The 21995-nt window shown below is 44.5% G+C and overlaps 1 protein-coding gene across 1 annotated transcript in view; it reads right to left on the reverse strand.

The window, feature by feature from the left end:
- The window catches only part of nmnat1 (nicotinamide nucleotide adenylyltransferase 1), a 48372-nt gene that overhangs the window by 24813 nt on the left and 1564 nt on the right, over positions 1 to 21995 (reverse strand). The window contains exons 2-5 of the mRNA XM_059655593.1: positions 12230 to 12357; positions 8853 to 9036; positions 7971 to 8089; positions 4619 to 4998 (exon numbers count right to left, since the gene is read on the reverse strand). Of these exons, the coding sequence (XP_059511576.1) occupies positions 4619 to 4998; positions 7971 to 8089; positions 8853 to 9036; positions 12230 to 12347 (801 nt within the window). The 5' untranslated portion in view covers positions 12348 to 12357. The remainder of the gene's footprint in view (positions 1 to 4618; positions 4999 to 7970; positions 8090 to 8852; positions 9037 to 12229; positions 12358 to 21995) is intronic.

The raw sequence follows: 21995 nt of genomic DNA on the forward strand, positions 1-21995 counted from the left end.
TATCTCTCTCTTAGAGACACTCAATGACTTGGCCTCTGCAGCAATGAGTTCCACAGATTCACCACCCTCTGGCTGAAGAATTTCCTCCTCATCTCTGTTCCAAATGGTCATCCCTTCCCCTGAGGCTGTGCCCTCAGGTCCTAGTCCCTCCCACTAGTGGAAACATCTCCATGTCCACTCTATCCAGGCATCTCCATATTCTGTAAGTTTCGAATAGATCCAACCGCCATCCTTCTAAACTCCAACGAGGGAAGGGCAGTCAAAGTGCAGTCACACTGTTCCTCTCCCATCAAGCGTGCCAGTCTGCATGAGTGCATCAATACCCTGTCAATAATACATAACTAGGTCAGCTGCTGGTGGGGATGCTGTTTGAGAGAAAATGTCAATCAGGCCCCTGTCAATATTTTATACAAAAATAAAATACAGCAGCTACCAGAAAATTGAAATAAAAACAAAGTTCTGGAACTTCTCAGCTGGTCTGGCAGCATCTGTGAAGAGAGAAACAAGAGGTAATGGTTCAGTGCGAGAGCCTTTAGCTGATTGAAAACTGATTTTAAAAAGTTCTGATCAATCTGAAACATTAACTTCACTCTGAGGCTGTGTCCCCAGGTCCTAGCCTCTCCTACTATTGGAAACATCTTCTCCACATCCATTCTATCCAGGCCTCTCAGTATTCTGCAAGTTTCAAACAGACCCCCCTCATCCTTCATATATCCATGTTTCTCCTGCCATATCAATAACATGTCCACATATTGACAATATATCCAAATATATGTACCTGCAATACTGGACTTTTTATTTGTGTATTTTAAAAATTTTTTCTCTTAAGAATTTGTACTTAGGAATCTATACCTAAATACCTTTGTTCCAAAGATGGTACTGTAAGTGGTGACTTGTGAACTTTTCAGTCTACTCATTTGAGCACATGACAATAATGCTAATTCTAATTATTAGTAATCGAGCATAGTTTTGGTTCAATGTGATCTTTTAGCATTGTTCAGGAGAATTTGATAAATACTTAAAGGGAACATATTGAAGAGCGCTTTGAGGAACGATTTAAGGAATGGGGCTCATTCACAGAATTATTACAGTCCATGAGGCCATTCAGCCCATCATACTTGTACCAGTTGTTACCTAGTGCCAATCTATGGCCTTTTCCTCCACATCTCTGCACATTACTACTATCCAATAGACTAGCTATACTGTACACGCTTGATGGGTTGAATGATCTCCTTGCGTGGGGGGGATGGGGGGGAACATCAGTATCAGTTAGTTCAGTTGGCTGGACTGTTGCTTTGTAATGCAGTGATACCAACAGCATGGGTTCAATTCCCACACTGGCTGAGGTTACCATGCTGGACTCTCCTTCTCAACCTCTTCCCCTCTCCTGAGGCACAGTGACCCTCAGCTTAAACCCCAATCAGTTATCCATTTCTCTTACAAGACTGGCACTATCGTGACTTTACCTAACTCTATGCTGCATTGATATGCCCTTACATCTTTCAATGGTGTTTTTCAAATAAACTTTGACCATAAAACTAGCTTCTGCATTTAAAATGAGAAATGAATACCGATGCTTCCATGGCTCATTTTGTTTATTGGAATGAGAGAACCGAGGGTTTAGCATTCTATAGTAAACACAGTAGAGCCAGGCTGTATCCAAGCTTCCAGCAGACAATCGGGAGAAGAATGAATAGTGCCATATTGTGCAGATTTAAGAGACTAAACACTGGTTCTTGCTCTCCTAGTGTTCTGAGACCTTTAACATCCAACTGGACCACTGAAGCCAAATGTCAGCAGCTCTGCATCAACAGTGTGGAGCTGGAGGAACACCGCAGATCGTGCAGCATCAGAGCAACAGGAGAGGTGATGTTTTAGGTTAGGATGAAGGGTCCAGGCCTAAAACGTTGACTCTCTTGTTCCTGTGATGCTGCCTTACCTGCTGTGTCCATCCAGCTCGAAACCATGTTGACTCTGACTCCAGCATCAGCAGTTCTTACTGTCTCCCAGCACCTCTGATCTGGCAGCACTCACCAGATTGTGTTCACGTTTTGTAACAGGCTACACACCTCCAAACTCTGAGGCCAAAACTGAGATTGAGACACACAACAAACAGCCCCCACATCTATTGACTGAAGGTCCCCAACACTTCAACAAGGCAACTCTTACCCAACTCTTGAGTGGGTTTTCTCCAGGCGCTCCGATTTCCTCCCACAGTCCAAAGATGTGCAGGCTAGGTGGATCGGCTATGCTAAGTTTCCCATAGTGTTCAGGGGTGTGTGGGTTATAGGGAGATGGGTCTGGGTCTGGGTGGGATGTTTCAAGGGGCAGTGTGGATGTGTTGAGCTGAAGGGCCTGTTTCCACACTGTAGGGAATCTAATCTAACAATGAGACCAGGAACAATCAGGAGTGAAGGGAACACACATTTACTGAATCACTTTGACCTCGTCTGTAGAATTGTGCAGTTTTAGTGCATGTCCATCTGAAGTCGAGAGGTGCTGTGAGGTTACTGAGCTGTTGTATTTTTTTGATTATTGCTTCTCTCCACCCCTGCCCCCCAATACCACCCCAACCCCAACCCCCAACAATCTCACTGGCAGCAGTAACTTTATTTTGTTAGTTTGGTTCTAGCCCTTCTCATCTAACCCTGGTCCCACTCACAGACTGCAATTATACCTCGGCTTATTGGAGTAAGGAAGGTGTTACTGGGTTTCAACAACCTAATTGATTTCAAATGTAATTGATGAGCACATTTCCATTTCTTTAAATAAGGCTCACGCAAGGTGGTGGGCCCTTTATTGTTGCTCTTTGCAAAAACCCGAAAAGCGCACTAATTGTGTGTTTTTTTCTTAAAAAAAAAAGAATTTGGACTCACTCAAAGTCACACAAATTCAAATTGTGGTGCACCGACCATCTAAGCATTTCAAAAACAAAGTTACTGGAAAAGCTCAGCAGGTCTGGCTGCATCTGTGAAGATAAAAAAGTGAACGTTTCCAGTCTGGTGACCCTTCCTCAGAACTGGACCGGTCACTGGACCTAAAACATCACCTCTTTTTCCCTTCACAGATGCTGACAAACCATCTGGGCTTTTCCAGCAACTTTGTTTTTGTTCCTGATTTACAGCATCCACAGTTCTTTTGGTTTTTATCTAAGCATTTCAACCATGACTAGGTATGTTCAATATCTTCTGAGGGGACTCCTCTGGGCCATCACTGAAGTGCAGGTTGCTTAGCGACCAGCAAACAGGCTCTAATTAAAAGAGTTTCACATTAAAAGTTTTTAGTGCTCTATCCTGGGGAGGCTTTTCCCCTGTGTTCAGCTGAACCTCCTGCTGCCAAAGTACTGCTGGAAGTATTCTGTCTGGCTCCTCGGCAATACTAATGCGAACTCTTTTCCCGAGCTTCGCAGGTAACACCCAGAAAGGGTGAGGACAACATGCCAAATAATACTCCCTTTCTTCACATCACAGTAACAACCAGAACCTCAGCAGGTATCCTGTAAAGCTTGAAACAGAACATCTAAACAAAGTACAAATTATAGACCCAGTGCACATATTTTATTTCCAGTTTCTCATTCAACGTCATAACAAATGTGTGGGATTTGTTTACTTATGTTTCTCTTCTGGGTCCAGCTAAATGACCTTTAGCCCTGCCTTGTGCCAAGGAGAATAGCGAATCTGGATGGTCTCAGGATTGGTTTCACACCTCTTCCGAGAGATCGTCTAGCACACAGCACTCCAGCTCAGCGTTCCGGGCACGGCCACCTTAGACAAGGCCCAATACAAAACACTGGAGGTGTGCAAAGCTATGTGACACACTCCCATTTTCAAAACGGGGTCTAAAATCTAGTGGTCAGGCTCCGAATGACTAACGTTACAGAGTGAGAGACACACGCCCCAACAGCATCCTCAGGTAAATATTCCATCATTAAGGGAAGGAGATGGGGGGGGGCTGTGTGTGTGTGTGTGTGTGTGTGTGTGTGTGTGTGTGTGTGTGTGTGTGTGTGTGTGTGTGTGTGTGCAGGGGCATCTCTGGTACCAACTCCCAGCTGGAGACTTGACAGTCTGGCCCCTACATGTAGGAGTGATCATTAGTAAAGGAAAAAAATGAAAGCGCTCAAACTGAGCACAACCTGGGATGTCGTTGGTTGGGACAGAGGAGACACAAAGTCTTGCGCTAAAGGTAACGTCTCTTACAAATGATGACCACTGAGGCCTCAAAATGTGAAAGAGTTGAAGGAAGAGAGGCAGTTGGATAGCCACATTTGCAGATGGCTCTAGTTAGGAGGCTTAAAACAGCATAATGCATCAATAAGGCAGAACTCCAACAGAATATAATCCGGTATGGTAAAAGGTTCTCTCCTACAGCAGCCTTGAGGCACACAGTATGTAGCTAATCTGACTGACGATAATACAGCCTTTTAGGTCTTGCCACGAGGCAATGGTCTAAAGCCGTCATATCAGACAGCTTCTCCCATTCTTGGAGCCCGATACAGGCACTGAGGCCACTACATTAACTCCTTTAAAAATAACCCAAACATGCAATAAAAATAATGTGTGTACATGATCAATCTGATCCAGTTTGAGCCTGCGGTAAAAATTCCCATGGATCATTTTGCATAGCGCTGCAATGGTGCTAAAGTGACATTAGAGTTCTTGTCTTCACTACATGGATCATACAAATTGTGCTGTTGAATATATTCAATGACGGAATCAGGTATCACATATTTAACACTCTGTCCCCTTCGCAGAGCTTGCCGAACTTTTGTGGATGAGATTTCATTGGCAATCCATTCGGTCACAAGATGAATATTTTCCTTGAACTTCCACATGACATCAGACTCATAGACAAATTTCTCGATGTTGCTCCCGAGACGGCTGATGCACACGATGCCAAATTTCCCGACAATCTCTTCAATGTCTTCCTTCTTCCATAGGTTGGGAATGTTAAAAGACTCCACAACATCAGCTCCACATAGGAGCATTAACCCCGGGACCTCTGGAGAGGAAACAAAATCCCATTATATGTAGCAGGCCATTAGATAATTGGCTCTAAAGTAGATCACTGGAGGTCTTGAGAATGCAGAGCATGCAAACAAACGGAAAAATAACTTTAGCAATTACCTGAGGCTGTTATCACAATCATAAGAAACTATTCTTGTGTACAAACGTATGAATTAGGAGCAAGGCAGGCCACTTGGCCCCTTGATGTACAATTCAATATGATTGTGGCTGATGGGATTACTCTCACATTCCCACCCATCTCCAATAAGTAACAAGGGGCTGGAAAATCAGGAATCTATCCATCCTGCCTTCAAAACTCTGCTTGCACCACTTCTGGAGAAGGAAAGCTCCTAAGAATTCTCATCTGTCTTAACTGGGTGACTTTTTACTGTTAAACAGTGAGCCCTCGCTGAGGCACAGATCTACAGTGCAGAAAAAGGTCCGTTGTTCCTTTAGGTCTGTTCCAGTTAGAAAGCATCCAACTAACCCCATTTTCCAGCACTTAGCTCACAGCCTGGCCGGCCTCAGCACTGCAAGGGCATATATTTAATTACTTCTTCAATGTTTAGACGGTTTCTGCCTTTACCATCCATTACAGTCAGTGGGTTCCAGACTTTCACCACCCCTTGGGTGAAATCTCCTGCCCCTTGCCTTAAAACACCCCCAGTTCTAGAAAAGAACATTGTGAACACGATTTTTGTATGACAAATCAACAACTGTCACATGGTCAGCATTAGATTATTTTTTAATTCCATAGAATCTGTACAGTTCAGAATCAGGCCATTTGGCCCTCTGAAAAGCATCCCACACAGCCCCAGCCCCTTACCTCTATCCCTATCCCTGCATTTCCCATGGCTAATCCACCTAACCTACACATCCCTGGATATTATGGGACAATGTGGCATGGCTAACCCACCTAGCCTGCACATCCCTGAACACTGTGGGCAATTTAGCATGGCCTGCACATCTTGGGACTGTGGGAGGAAACCGGCGCAGACACAGGGGGAATGTGCAAACTCCACACAGACAGTCGCCCGAGGGTGGGACCAAACCCGGGTCCCCAGTGCTTTGGAGCAGCAGGGCTAACCACTGAGCTACTGAGCTGGTGAAATAAAATTTCACATCTTATTTAATTCAAATTTCACCACTTTGCAGGGGTGGCATGTCCTGGGTTTCAGGGATACTGCTCCCCACTACACCTCACCCTTAGCTCTCACTAGTGTTGGTTTGTGATCGGATCCCAGGCTGTAAGTTCTGGATGGGCTTCTAGTCATACTGTTTATTAGTTGCAGCTGCTGCATTGGGTTTTAAAGAGAAAAACCAACCGGAATCCTGCTCCCGGCTGCCCCAATCTCCACTGTGGGGGCAAACAGAATCTGATAACGATGATCTGTTAAAAACCCAAAAGAACTGCAGATGCTGTAAACCAAGAACAAAAGCAGAAGTTGCTGGAAAAGCTCAGCAGGTCTGGAGAAAAAAAAATCAGAGTTAACGCTTCGGTTCCTCAGAGGAAGGCTTACTGGACCCGAATCGTTAACAATGATGAATTTGTACACCTCTGAGGGGCACGAGCAGGGTGGATAGGAATCTGTTGTTCCCCTGAGTCGAAGGGTCATTAACGAGGGGAAGGGGCATAATTTTAAGGTGAGTTGCAGGAGGATTAGAGGGGTTTGAGAAAAACATATTTTCACCCAAAAGGGCTCTGGATGGGGAACCTCACAGACTTTATAATACTTGGATGGGAGCACATGAAGGATCATAACATGCAAAGCTTAGTGCTGGAAAGTGAGATGATTCTAGATTTGGCAGTACAGACCTAATGGGCCAAAGGGCCGCCTCTGTGCTGTACGATCCTATGACAGCCATTAAATAAACCAGAATCCCCCCCAACTGCTTGGGGTCAAGTGGAGATCGGGGTGTCGACCAACCAGAAGACACCAGCCAGCAGCCCGATAGGTTCTATAATTGATTCCGAATTTTTCCTGACAACTTCCTTGCTCTTCGCGGGTAGCAAACAACTTCATCCTTGAGTCTGCAACTCCCCGAATGGCTGAGAAGTAAAATCAAGGTGGCTGAACCCAATACCCAACCTGGGATTCACTGGCCAGGTCACTATTTATTGCCTGTCTCTAACTGCCCAGAAGACAGTTAAGAGACATTGGTGTGGGGTTGGAGTCACATGTAGGCCAGACTAGGTAAGGATGGCAGTTTCCTTCTCTAAAAGGACATTAATGAACCAGATGGGATTCAACACTGCCCCCTCCCCACCACCTCTGCCTTCCGCTGGTGATCCTGCCTGTATCTCCCACTGATGGGAGCAGATTTGGGGATAATTTCAAAATTAGCTATGTGCTATTTCAGAGCGTCTGTCACGATACGAGGTGAGACCCCAAACATTTTGATTTTTTTTTTCTCCATTTCAAACCATTTCTTGCAATTCATTTATTTTGTGGAAGTTTAAATGTGTAATGGGGAGCCAACAGCCTAGTGGTATTATCACTGGGCCGTTACTCCAGAGACCCAAGTAATGTTCTAGGAAAAACCAAACGGACTGCAGATGCTGTAAATCAGGAACAAAAACAAAGTTGCTGGAAAAGCTCAGCAGGTTTTGGGTCCGGTGACTCTTCCTCAGAACTGGAATGTTCTGGGAACCCAGGTTCAACTCCTGCCATGACAGATGGAAAAAGTTAATAATTAATCTGGAATTAACAGTCTAATGATGACTATGGAACCATTGTTCATTGTTGGGGAAAACCCATCTGGTTCACTAATGCCCTTTAGGGAAGGAAACTGCCATCCTTACCTAGTCTAGCCTACATGTGACTCCAACCCCCTACCAATGTCTCTTAACTGTCTTCTGGGCAATTAGAGATAGGCAATAAATGGTGACCTAGCCAGTGACATCCACTTCCTATAAATGAATAAAAAAAGTCACTATATGTTTCATAACATCTGCTCTGTAAACACCTTTTGCTTCCGGGGTACTGTCATCATTTTCATTGAGCTTCCTTTTCTTGCCCTTCCTGCGTTGGGTCGTGATCTTCTTCTCGTTATTACTGAGGATCTCCAAATTCTCATTATGGTACCTGTGTGAAAATACCAAAAGCAGTGTCGAAAAACAAAACTGCCAGCTTTCTCTTCAAAATGCTTGCTCCTCTTGGCTTAACGAGAGCTGAATTTCTCACAATATTCTGCAAAGAGATTTCTGGCCTGTGTGCTGGAAACATTAGGTTATTGCTTCCAGGGCCATGTGGGTTGAACTTCAGTGATGGAGTGATTGTGAATCTTTGATGCATTGTTTGGATGTGTAGGTAGAGCCTACAGTTGCCTGTCTCAGATGGCTGAGTGTCTTTGGGACATCTTGCAATAGACAGCTGAGGGGGCACAGTCCTTGTGTATACTTGAGGCTGAGATAAAGAGATAGGTTCTCAAATTAGGTGGAAAATCAAGGGTTAAGAGGAAAAGGCAGGAAAGTGGACATTAAGAATGTCATTGGATCAGCTATGACCCTACTGAATGGGCGTGCAGGGCTGAACGGCCTTCTCCTGTTCCTATCTCTTATGGTCTTATAGGAAGGGGTGCAGAACAAGTCAGCCCCCTTCCCATTCCCCGTCACCTGTGTCCCAAAGACAGACAAGGTGGGTATTCTGGACAGTTTTGATGCCAGAGTTGTCGGTGGATACAAGCCCATGGAAAAACAGAATTGCCGAGGAAGGTGTAGGGAAGGCAAACATCCGTGGAGTCTTTCTCCTGATAAAAGCATGGCCTGGTCTTAAACACAGAGGCGCACTAATCTCAGAGAAGGGTTTTGATAAAAGGACTGGCAGAGTTTTCCATGGCATCACTCACCTGAGAACTTTAGCAGTCTCCACCCACTCTTCTTGTTGGCTTTCCCAAGAACTCACTGTGACCCAGTCAGAGCTCTCTGTGGCCTTTCTCACCATAGCTAGTCGGTGCTTCACTTCAATTAGACCCTTCTTCTTGTATCCATCACCGACTGGAGATATTATACCCTTTACTACCCTGTACTTTCCTGAAAAAGATAACAGTGTTAGATAAAGCTTTGATCGGACCTTCCTAACCCAGCAGTGGTAGAAACACAAGGACAGCAGATACATGGAAACACCTTCCTTCACTGTTGCTGGTCAAAGACTGTAACTCCCTCCCTCATAACCACTGAGGACAAGCCTGCAACACATGGATTTAAGGTGGAGGCTCACAAAGAAGGACAATAAATGCCTCTCTCTTGCCACTGAGACCCATCAAATAAAAACTGAATACGTTTTGTTCACCATCCACGATAAAGCAGTCCACCTGACTGGCACCCCATCTAACACTCAACAGTTACTCTCTTTGCCACCAATGCACTGGCACAGTAGGTATGTACCATCTACAAGATGCACTGCTGCAACTCACCAAGGCTCCTCGGACAAAATCTTCCAAACCTGCGACCTCTACCATCTGCAAGAACAAAGGGCAGCAGATACATGGGAACACTTCCTGCAAGTTCCCCTTCAAGGGGCTCATCATCCTGACATTTTTTCCTTTGTTCATTCACGGGATGAGGGCGTCACTGGATACAGCAGCATTCATTGTCCAACCCTAATTGCCCAGAGAGCATTTTCAGAGTCAACCACAGTGCTGTGGGTCTGGAGTCACATGTAGGCCAGACCAGGTAAGGATGGCAGTTTCCTTCCCTAAAGGACATTAATGAACCAGATGGGGTTTTCCCGACAATCACAATCATCATTAGAGTCTTAATTCCAGATTTTTGTTGAATTCAAATTCCCGCCAGGGCAGGATTCGAGTCCGGGCTCCCAGAGCATTACCTGAGTCTCTGAATCAACAGTCCAGTGAAAATACTACTACGCTGTTGCCTACTCTATAATGGGAATGGCAAGGAGAGAAATAAAAGAACCAAAAGAAGTCTTTGGGAAAGATCACCGGAATCAGATGTTTAACACACCAATATCCAAAGAGGAATTAGGAAGCAAAAGACTTTCAGAGATTTGCAAGGGTTTTATTGTGAATCCATAGTTTAGCACTAACACCAGTTTCCATCATTGTCTGTTCAGAAGCATTCAGGAAGTTCTTTTTTTCAAGAAATAAACCCAGTGCTAAATAGATTAAACACCTAAATACAACTTGCCCCCATGATGGCAGTGTGCCAAGAACAAAATTATAACTGAAAAAAAACAAAGAGACAAAAAGCAAGATGGAGTTGGTGGGAGAAAACAAATGAACCCCAGCCCCGACAGTGCCCACCCCATTCTCTCAAAGATTTGACGGTAGAGAAGTCAGCTCCGTTATTTTCCAAACTCCACCGCCAGATCACCCAAATAAACAAATTACAAGCCCTGCTGTGCAACAACAATAATAAAAAGTAGTGGGGAAAAACAGGGGAAGATGTTTAACTAAGGTGCGGTCACCCGGGGAGATAATGCCGTCCAGACCCCCTTAGGAGAATCCAGCTTTTTTTCAAAAATGTTTAGAGGCTTCAAAACAGCAAAAAAAAAGAATGAGCACAAAAAGGCAGCTTCTGCCTCGTGACATCTGACCCCTAAAAATACAGTGTTTTTCTTCTGCAAAAACTACCCATTTCACCAGAAAACTTTAGACATTTTTAATCAATCTGTCCCAGGATGTCACTACACACCTCTGGAGCAGGTGGGACTTGAACCCTGGTCTCTGGGCTCAGGGCTCAGAGGTAGGGTCGCTACCACTGCATCGTAAGAGCCCTTAAAAACCCAGCATTTTTATCTTAAAATAAATCTTCAAAATCACCCATGTTACTAATGAACGAAACAATTAACCAGGTCTACCCAGCAGGGACAAAGAGACAATTGCAAAAAGGGAAGATTCGCATTATCCCTGATAGGATTAGAAAAAGAGGGACACAGAATTAAACTAAAATAGACTTGGAGGTGCCTAAAAAAGCCAGATCTTTAAGAGCATTGAGCAGTACAGCACAGTGCAGGCCCTTCGGCCCACAATGTTGTGCCAACCTATTATCCTACTAAGATCAAACTACCCTGCATACCCTACATTTTACTGTCCTCCATGTGCCTATCCAAGAGTCGCTTAAAAGTCCCTAAAGTATCTGACTCCACTACCACTGCTGGCAGCGCATTCCACATGCCCAAGCCTCTCTGTGTGAAGCACCTACCTCTGACATCTCCCCTATACCTTCCTCCAGTCACCTTAAAATTATGCCCTCTTGTAACAGTCATTTCCACCCTGGGAAAAAGTTTATCCATGCCTCTCATCTTGTAAACCTCTTAAGTCACCTCTCATCCTTCTTCACTCCCATGAAAAAAGCCCTAGCTCCCTCAACCTTTCCTCATAAGATGTGCCCTCTAGTCCAGGCAGCATCCTGGTAAATCTCCTCTGCACCCTGTCTAAAGCTTCCACATCTTTCCTATGATGAGGTGACCAGAACTGAACACAATATTCCAAGTGTGGTCTAATCAGAGTTTTATAGAGCTGCAGCATAACCTCACAGTTCTTAAACTCAATTCCCCTGCCAAATGAAAGCCAACACACCGTATGCCTTCTTTACAATACTATCAACTTGGGTAGCGACTTTGGAGGGGTCTACGGACATGGACCCCAAGATCCCTCTGTTCCTCCACACTGCCGAGAATCCTGCCATTAACCCTGTATTCTGCATTCAAATGCCACATTCCAAAATGAATCACTTCACACTTTTTCTTATTCACAGCAAATTTATTTGATTCGTTTAAAAAAAAATTATGCCATGATCTCGTGTGGAATTGGTTCTAGTAGGTGTGGCTTGCTCACTTTTATTAATACAATGTGTTGCAGAGTCCAATGTGTATCACATTCCCTTAATCAACACGGGAGCTGTCCCCTTAAAAAGAAGCACAGTGGTAGTATCCCTATCTTAGAACTAGGGGTCATTGGTTGGAGTGCTTTCTGCCCCAGAGGTGTGTAATAACATCTCTGAAAAGGTTGAGTAGAAAAGTAGCTCCCCGTAAAAAGGGTCCTGCATTTCTAATACTGATTAGAGGAGAACCTGAGAAAGGCAGAAAGAGATGATATGAGAACATAAAGCCGTTTAAAATGCCTGGCTAAAATTTTTGAGTAATGAAAATATAGAACCAGCACAATCTCTGGCCACCTCTGACAGGAACAGAGATTGATTCAAACAAACAATTTGAAGGGTACATGAGACTGAAAAGCTTAAATAAAGAGAGACCTCTAACCTGTTTGGTGGAGATAATCGCGGGCCAATTCGAACATCCTGAGGTGCATGTTTGTGATGGGATTAAATGACCCACATGCTAGCAACACCACCTCTGTCCAACTGCTAGATCTCTCCATCACGGTCTCACTGTAAAACACAGAGTAGACACTTACCCTCTGTCAACCTGATGGCGTGCACTTGTAATAGGTTAGCAGCCTAAGCAACCATTCTTCCAGCAGAAGGTCAAGCAAACCTGGCTACTCAACCAAGGAAGGCATGTCTGTCTAGCCCACTGTTGTCCTTGACCCGCACCTTCAGACAGACTGGGAAATGGCATTTCCACATCGAGTCATAGAGCTGTACAGTGTGGAAACAGACCCTTCAGTCGAATACATCCAGGTCAACCAGACATCCTAAATTAATCTAATCCCATTTCCCAGCATTTGGCCCATATCCCTCAAAACTCCCCTATTCATGTACCCATCCAGATGTCTTTTAAAATGCTGTATTTGTACCAGCCTCCACCACTTCCTCTGGTAGCTCATGCCACACATGCACCACTCTCTGTGTGAAAACATTGCCCCTAATGTCCCTTAAATCTTTCCCCTCTCATCTTCAACCTATGCCATTTACTGTTGGACTCCCCTACCCTGGGCCTCGGCTATTCAGATTACCCACGCCCCTCATGATTTTATAAACTTCTATAAAAGGTCACTCCTCAGCCTCTGACGCTCCAGGGAAAATAGCCCCAGCCTATACAGCCTCTCCCTACAGCTCAAACCCTCCAACCCCAGCTACATCCTTGTGAATCTTTTCCGTGCCCTTTCAAATTTCACAACATCCTTCCGCAAGCAGGGAGACCAGAACTGAACGCAGTATTCCAAAAGTGACCGAACCAATGTCACGTACAGCCACAACATGACCTCCCAACGCCTACCCTCAATGCACTGACCAGATTAACAGCCCCCATTAGGGAACTCACATTCTATCAAGTCCAGCTGGCTCACCTCGTTATAATCTTTACAGAGGCGTGTGTGCATGTGCCTGTGATGGACTGTTGGACAACAAACTGCATCACATCACAGCCTGTTAGCCAATGCCAAATTTGCATCACTGGCCTCACATATGGATCACAATATTCATAATGCAAACTCAACCCCTCAAGAGTATGATTACAGGTGACCTGATTTAAAATCAGGAACAAAATACTATGAATGCCAATGGTTTAAAATATGATTAGGACATAAAACATGCAAGTTACAGGGAGAGGTATAGGCCATTCAGCCCAATAAGTGTTATCCACCATTCCATGTCATGGTGGATCACCTATCTCAAAAAGGACGAAGAACAATTCAACACTCCGTTTGTTCCTCGTTAGCATAGTGGTTAGTATGCCCACCTGTCATGCGGGAGACTGGGGTTCAAGCCCCAGACGGGGAGTTGCATTTGGGACGCACAGTGGCTCAGTGGTTAGCCCTGCTGCTTCACAGCACCAGGGACCCAGATTTGATCCCACCCTCAGATGACTGTCTGTCTGTGTGGAGTTTGCACATTCTCCCTGTGTCTGCGTGGGTTTCCTCAGGGTGCCCCGGTTTCCTCCCACAGTCCAAAGGTGTGCAGGTTAGGGTGGATTGGCCACGCTAAATTGCCCATAGTGTTATATGTAGATGTATATGTAGATTCAGTGGGTTACAGGGGGATGGGTCTGGGTGGGATGTCTGAGGGTCAGTGTGGACTTGTTGGGCCAAAAGCCCTGTTTCCACACCGTAGGGATTCAATGAATACAAGAACAGGCCCTTTGGCCCTCCAAACCTGCGCCAACACAGTTTTAGTATGCAAGGGCAAAATGTCTTTACTTACAGGATTCGAATCCCTCTATTCCCCTTCTACTCATCTATTTATCCAAGTGTTTCTTGAATGCTGCTATTGAGTCTGCTTCCACCTCCTCCTTTGTGTGAAAACCTTGCCTCGTACATCTCTTAAATTTCGGCTCCCACCCTGCATCTTGAACCTGTGTCACCTAGTAGGTGACCCTTCCAACCTGTTTAAAAAAACCTCATACTTTTCATTCCATCCATGCTATTCACAATCTTACAAATTTCTATCACGTCGCCCCTCAACCTCTTGCGTTCCAGTGAAAACAAACCCAATCTATCCAACGTTTCTTCATAGCTAAAATCCTGGTAAACTGTTTCTGTACCCTCTCCAAAGCATCCATATCCTTCTGGTAGTGTAATGACCAGAACTGTGTGCAATATTCCAAGTGTGGCCTAACTAAAGTTCTATAAAACTGCAGCACAACTTGCCTATCCTTATACTCAATGCTCCTTCCAATGAAGGTAAGTGTGCCATTGACCTTTTTTACTAGCTTATCTACCTGCACTGCCGCCTTCAGTCATCAGTGGATTTGCACACTCAGATCCCTCTGCACATCAATACTCCTAAGGATTCTGCCATTCACTGTATAATTTCCAACTGTACTTGACCCTCCAAAATGTATTAGCTCACATTTGTCCGGGTTAAACTCCATCTGCCATTGTTCTACCCCTGCTCTTCCAAATGATCTACACCTCTGACAATCTTCCTCACTATCCACAACTCCATCAATCTTCAATCGTTTGCAAATTTACTGAAATCTCAACATGTTCCCGCTCTATCCTTGGTTGTTATCAGTAACTAGAAAGCTAATAGTTTATATCTTGAACTTATTCAATGACTGAGCTTCCACATCTCTCTGGGGTAGAGAGTTCCAAATATTCACCACCCTCTGATTGAAGATGTTCCTCCTTATCTCAGTTCTAAATGATCTTATTCTGAGACTTGTATCCCCTGGCACTGGACACCACAATCCTTCCTGCATCAGAGATAAATGGGAACTGCAGATGCTGGAGAATCTGAGATAACAAAGTATGGCGCTGGATGGACACAGCAGGCCAAGCAGCATCATGGCCTGCTGTGTTCATCCAGCGCCACACTTTGTCATCCTTCCTGCATCAACTCTGTCTAAATCCTTAAGAATAAAAAGGTAAAGTCTCTAAAGTAATACTGGGCCATAGGACTGCTCTCCCTTTAGAAAAAGAGACGATTAGTGGTGGGTTTAAAGACACCTCAGGACAGGAGAAGAGGAGAGACATTCATAGTAACTCTTAAGAATATTTTAAACATGCATGAGATCACCTCTCATTCTACTAAACTCCAGAAACTAGTGGCTCAACCTCCTCAAACTCCCCTCACAGGACAGTCCCACCATCCCAGAAATCAGTCTGGTGAACCTTCGCTTTACAGTAAGTATTTCTTTCCTTTGGAAAGGGATTCAAAACTGCACACAATACACCAGAGGCTGTACCAACAGTTCGATACAATGGAAGCAAGGCTTTGTTGCTCCTGTACTCAGAAGATCAGGTACTATTTGTGGAAAGGGGCACAAAAGCGAACATTTTCAGGTCACTGACCATTCATCACTCGATTCCTACATTCAAAGTCTTCTCAAATCCTTAGTTTTAAAATAGTATCAAGCAATGTTTAGGTTTGAACAATCAGCAACTATTACACATTGTATTGGGGTAGCTCGGTGCAGCTAGTTTAATCAATTGGGTCCTTTTCATAAGAACTAGGAACAGGAATAGGCCATTTAACCCTTCAAGCTGTGCTCTGCCATTCAATACAATCATCATGGCTGATCTCATCTAAGCCCCAACTCCACTTTTCTGCCCACTAACCCGCAGCCCTTCAACCCATTACTAATTAAAGCTCTGTCTATCTCCTCCTTAAATTTATTCAGTGTCCTGGCGTCCATTGCACTCTGGGGGAGCAAATTCCACAGATTCACAATCCTTGGGAGAGAAATTATTCCTTCTTATCCCTGGTTTTAAATTTGTCACTCCTTAGCCAGGTCTGTGCAAACACACACAATATACCTTTTGTTAAAAAGGGAGATTGTTCATTTACTTTGACTATGTTATTCCAGCATTCATAGAGTCATATAGCACAGAAAAGACGCTTCAGTCCAATTCATCCATGCCAACCAAGTTTCCCCAAGCTAAACCATTCCTACTTTCCTGCATTTGTCCCAAATCCCTGAGTCCTTAATGGTTTGGCACTAATTTTAATATTATGTCACTAACACTCCCACTAGGCAGAATAGTTTCTCTTACTAAATCATTTCACCGTCTTAAAAGTCTGAGTTCGATCATCCCTAAATCTTCTCCACTCGTAGAAATACAGACGTTGAGCTGCAATCTGCCCTCATTATGAAACCCTATTAGCGCCATTAACTGTAGACCATTAAGTGGGAATCTCAACAAACCGCCCAAAAACATTCAGGTGCATCAGCGTCAATAGCAAGGTCTGCAGAAACTATCAAAGCAGTTTAAATACAATAGAGTCACAGAGTTATAGAGCACGGAGACAGACCCTTTGGTCCAACTAGTCCATGCTGACCATGCTTCCAAGCTAAACTAGTCCCACCTGCCTGCGTTTGGCCCATATCCCCCCCCCCAAAAGATTCCTGTCCAAATGCCTTTTAAAGCTGTCTCACATACGTTTGTATACACTGCTTAAAAAAACAAGTTGTGTGAAAACAATCATGCTCCCAATTCTGCTCCTGTTTCTCATGTACACTGCCAGGTGAAACACTTGTATAGGAGGACAACCCCGTGCTACAAAATCGAATTCCAGAATTATTTAGCTGTAAATGTACTTATGCCCCATTACTCCTCAAGATTCACACAGCAACAAGTTTCTGGCCTCTCTTTTAGTTTTGTTATATTGCTGGCCCCATATTCGTTGTCATCGGTCATCCAAGTGTGGTCGCTCCTTTCTCTTCAAAATATACTTGGGGCTGTTTCCACCAACCATGGACACTGCCCACCTCCCACAAATGTCCATGCCGTGGGCACATCCTGTCAGCAGACTCTGACCAGTCACAACCACCATCATGCCAAGGACTCACCCCATTTCTGACGGTACAGTCGTTCGCTGCAGCAATACTGCCAGGTGTCACCGTGCGTCACACTCGTCTGCCCATCTCCATCCTCACCCACTCACTGCAGCCTGTTGGCAACTCCTTTGTGATGCTCGCCCACACAGGTCGATCCCACGTTCTGATGCCCTCCAGGAGAGATCCCTGGAGCTTTTCAGCTCTGATCAAATGGTCAAAATACTGGCACGTTCCTTTGCAGTTTTTGCTCTTGCAATTTAAAGCTCCCCTCCATTTGTCTTACTGTCTATATATGGAATTCTAAGCAAACATGTGAGCACTTATCTTTCAAAGGCCTGTGTTCTACTGGAGATCTCACTGTTTGGAATTCTGATACAAACAAGGACAGGGACAAAATGTTACAGCTTACGAGCTTTTCATCATTGCAGGCTTGAGTTTTCTGGTCGAAACCGCATTCCTTCAGCTTCACAAGACCTCTGGTTCTCTCTATCCTTTCAACTTCTGCATTCCACCATATAATGTGAGAGAAATAGAACTTCTCACAGTGTGTGTAGTCTGGGTCTGGAATGCATTCTGCTGCTGGAAACACTGTGGAAGTAGGTTCCACTGAGGCATTGAACAGAGCACTGGATGATTTTTTTTAGATTAGATTCCCTACAGTGTGGAAACAGGCCCTTTGGCCCAACAAGTCCACACTGCCCCTTTGAAGCATCCCACCCAGACCCATCCCCCTATAACCCACACACCCCTGAACACTACGGGCAATTTAGCATGGCCAATCCACCTAACCTGCACATCTTTGGACTGTGGGAGGAAACCGGAGCACCGGGAGGGGTTATCTGGATAGAAATGGTGTGTAGGATTGAAGAGTAGGGCGGAAAAAGGCAGCAGACCAGCACTAAATAATAATGTTTGTTTAATGAAGGGTGCAGGTACAATGGGGTGAATGGCTCCTTTCTCACTTTTTCCTCTTATTTATTTTAGTTACCTCATGGCAAAGAGGTCAGTTGCAGGGGCGAGTGGGCCCAGCAGCACAGGCCCGTGGCAGCAACGTCTGGGGCGAGTTCGTGTTCCCGACAGATTCTGCATTGTCCTCGAGCTGGCTCAACATCTAGTTACCTTGCTTTGACATCTTTGGGTGAGGAAGGAGGTTTTCAGCTGTGGTGGAGAATGCGGTGTGGATCCAGCCGTTCCTCATGACCGCTTCGGCCCAGGCGGTTCTGGGCCTGCGATTCCAATGGTCCCGGTTTTCTTTGAGGCTGCTGTGACGTCATGGCAATGATGCGGTTGGTCTGGCCTGGCCTGGGACTCGTGTCAGCGGCTGTTTTTGTCAGCGTCAGTCTGGGTCTCCTTGTGGCAGCTTCAGTCAGTTTGTGACTCCATGTAGGCATTTTCTTCAGCATCGTGATGGGTCTGGCCTGGGATTCCAACTGGGGCAGGGATGCAGGAGGGTTGTCGGGTTCTGAGCCGTGAAGTGGACTTTGTCTTAAATTCTCTCTTTATTTTTAAAAAATTCTTTTTCTATGAAGGTGGAAGTACTGTTATCATTAACAATTTTTATCTCCGTGTTTTCCTAATTCTTTTGCATTTCTGTAATGCTGGACTTGAATGTTTCTAATGTATTTATACTCAAAATCTGTACCTAGGTACCGTTCTACTTGGTACTAGATGGTGCTGCAAGTGGCAACTCGTAAACTTTTTACTGTACTCACGTGAGTATGTGACAATAAAAAGCAAATTCAATTCAATTCTGTGCTATAACACTTCTGAGAAACCCAGGTTGTGTAATTTCCTTTTTGTAAAATATGCCTGATGCTATTTAAAGTCGTTTTGCTGAAAAAGAGGCTCAAGCAAGCAGTTCCCATTATCTCTCAAGCGTTCTAAAGTTTATTTCACACGGCTGTATTTTGAAAACAGATTCACCAGGGCAGACTACTGCACACCTTCTAAGCTCTCTGAACATTTGTTTCAGAACAAAGTTTCAAACAGACCCTGGAGAAACACGCCAGGTCTAGCAGTGACTGTGGAGAGAGCGATAGAGTTAATACTTCAGGTTGGTAAGAGGATTGATGGGTGTCACCCTGAAAGTTCACTCTTGTATCTCCTTTCCACAGTAACTGCCAGACTGGCTGAGGGTTCAGTCTCTTGTAAATCTTTCTCCTCTCGCCTTGAAAATATGCCCTCCAGCTTTGAACAAACCCCACCCGAGGGAAAAGAACTTTACTATTTATCTTCACTATGCCCCTCATGATTTTAAAAACTTCTATAAAGTCATCTTTCAACCCTTGTACACTCAATCCACATCGACCAGGAGAACCACAGCTTCGACTGGGACAACACCAAGATCCTGGGACAGGCTAGGCAGAGACAAGCACGAGAATTCCTGGAAGCATGGCACTCCACGAAGCAGGCTATTAATAAACACATTGAACTCGACACCGTATACATTCCACTATGGAGGAAACCCGGAAGTGAGGCAATCCATCGCAACGGACCCCAGAGTTTAAAAGCCAGACGGGAAAACACACCGACACTTCATCAGAGGCTGCACCGAGGATGTTACCCAGCATGGTAATGAAACGTCTGCGGAACAACAAACCAGCTCGGTGAGCCAACTAACCTCAACACCCACAACCCGAGCTACAGATCTAGTCCAAAGCCTCCTACACTGCAGTGAAGAAGGCCTCAATCTATGCAGCCTCTCGTTATAACCCAAACTTTCCTTTCCCAGCAATATCCTGGTAAATCTTTTCTGAAACCTCTCCAGTTTAATAATATCCTTCCTATAACCAGGCGACCAGAACTGTACACAGTAAAAGTGGCCTCATAACCCCAACATGATACCCCAACTCTCTATGCTCAAAGGTCTGAGCAATGAAGGCAGACATGCCAAACACCTTCTCAACCACTCTGTCTATAATGTGATGCAAATTTCAAAGAATTATGTACCTGAGCCCCTGGGTCTCTAATTGTAAAAGCCCTGCCCTTGTTTGTTTTACCAAAATGTAATACCTTGCGTTTATACAAATTCTTCAGGCACTCTTCAGCCTACTGGCCGAATTGATCAAGATCCCTTTGTAGTCTGAGGTAACTTTCTTCATTGTTGTTCACTATACCACCAATTTTAGTGTCATCTGTAAACCTACTAACCATGCCTCCTAAATTCTCATCCAAATCATTTACCCAAAATGACAAACAACAGCAAGGATCCTGGCAAAACACCGCTGGTCACAGGCCTCTGATCTGAAAAACAATCCTCCACCACAACCCTCTGTCTCCTACCTTCAAGCCAATTTTGTATCCTTTTGGCAAGCTCTCCCTGAATCCCGTGTGATCTAACGTTACTAATCAGTCTGGCATGGGAACATTGCTAACCACATGTAGAATAAGAAGGTTTCTCATGCCCACTGTTGCTTCTTTGGCCACTCACCCTCAAAAGAATGTTCCCTGGTTCTCCACCCATTGCCAAGGAACTGTTTCTTCCTCTTTACTCTGTCCAGAGCCCTCATGATTTGAGCACTTCGATCAAGTCTTCCTCTGAACCTTCTCTTCTCCAAGGAGTACAGTCCCAGCTTCTCCAGTCAATCTGAGCAGCTGACTTCTAAGGTCAAGCATCAGAAGAAAGTGCAAGATTGTCCACAGAGAATGAATGAAAAAATATGATGGAGGGAACTCCCATGTTTAATGACACAAGGCCGGCTCTGAGCTCTCTACAGCCAAATGCAATTCCCAAACTCACCATCTTGATTCATACAGAAAACCTCTACACGAGAGGTGAATTTTGCAGCTGTTCAACACTGTGAAAGGAAAGCGCAATGCAAGTCTGCAGCCTCATAGCAGGAAGGCAACGACTGTCCATTAAACACACTGTCGTTCTTCAAAATCTTGCTTTTATGTGGAACCTCTCACAGCCCTAAGTCATCACAGTACTCTACAAACAACCAAGTGGAGACCCTGTTATAATGTAGGAGACATGGAAGCCAGTTTGTGCACAGCAATCTCCCACAACCTGCAACAAGAAAGGTCCCGACCCAAAACGTCAACTTTCCTGCTGCTCTGATGCTGCCTGGCTTGCTGTGTTCCTCCAGCTCCACACTATAATATCCAGGTAATGTGTTTTAATCATGTTAATTGGAGGGATAAAATAGTGGCCAGGATAACACAGAACACACGGATGCTCTTTTTCCTAATGGTACACAGGGCCTCAGTTGAACCCCCGCTACCCCCTCAACACTGCAGTGCTTTCTTAGTGAATGAGACAGAATTCGCAAGGCTGGCTATTTTGCAACTTACTTTTTTTAAACATTTGTAATGAACATTTTACCTCTAGCAGAGTATTTTGTCAGATGCAGCAATGCTTTTGTGATTCCTTAGAAATGTAAGAAACCGGACATTGATAACATGCTATTGAAGAAGCTAACATTATTTATTACCCAATTATTATTTGCAAACATTACATTTGAAGGCACTTAACTGTCCGGGCTAACATTAAGTCACTGGCTTCTAACGCAGCACTCTTAGGGAAGCCCAGCTTGGAGCATCTGCAGGCCCTTGACTCAAAATAAGGGCTATTAATGTATGACATTTTAAACTTCATTTTTCTATTTTTACACTAAGGAAGGCTGTGGTGTTGACCATTTTAAAAACTTATCTCTCTATTTCTGTGACAAAGATTTTGTACCCAGTACTTTTGTACTAGGATGGTACTGTGTGTAGCAACATTGTACACTTTTCGCTATGCTCCCATACACTACACTTTAGAAGACATGACAATAAAACCTAAATCTAAAACCTACAACAGTACAGCAAACTTCTAATAACATATCAGGCTATAAGTGATAGTCTG

Source organism: Stegostoma tigrinum, chromosome 28 (assembly GCF_030684315.1).
Source record: "Stegostoma tigrinum isolate sSteTig4 chromosome 28, sSteTig4.hap1, whole genome shotgun sequence".
NCBI lineage: Eukaryota > Metazoa > Chordata > Chondrichthyes > Orectolobiformes > Stegostomatidae > Stegostoma > Stegostoma tigrinum.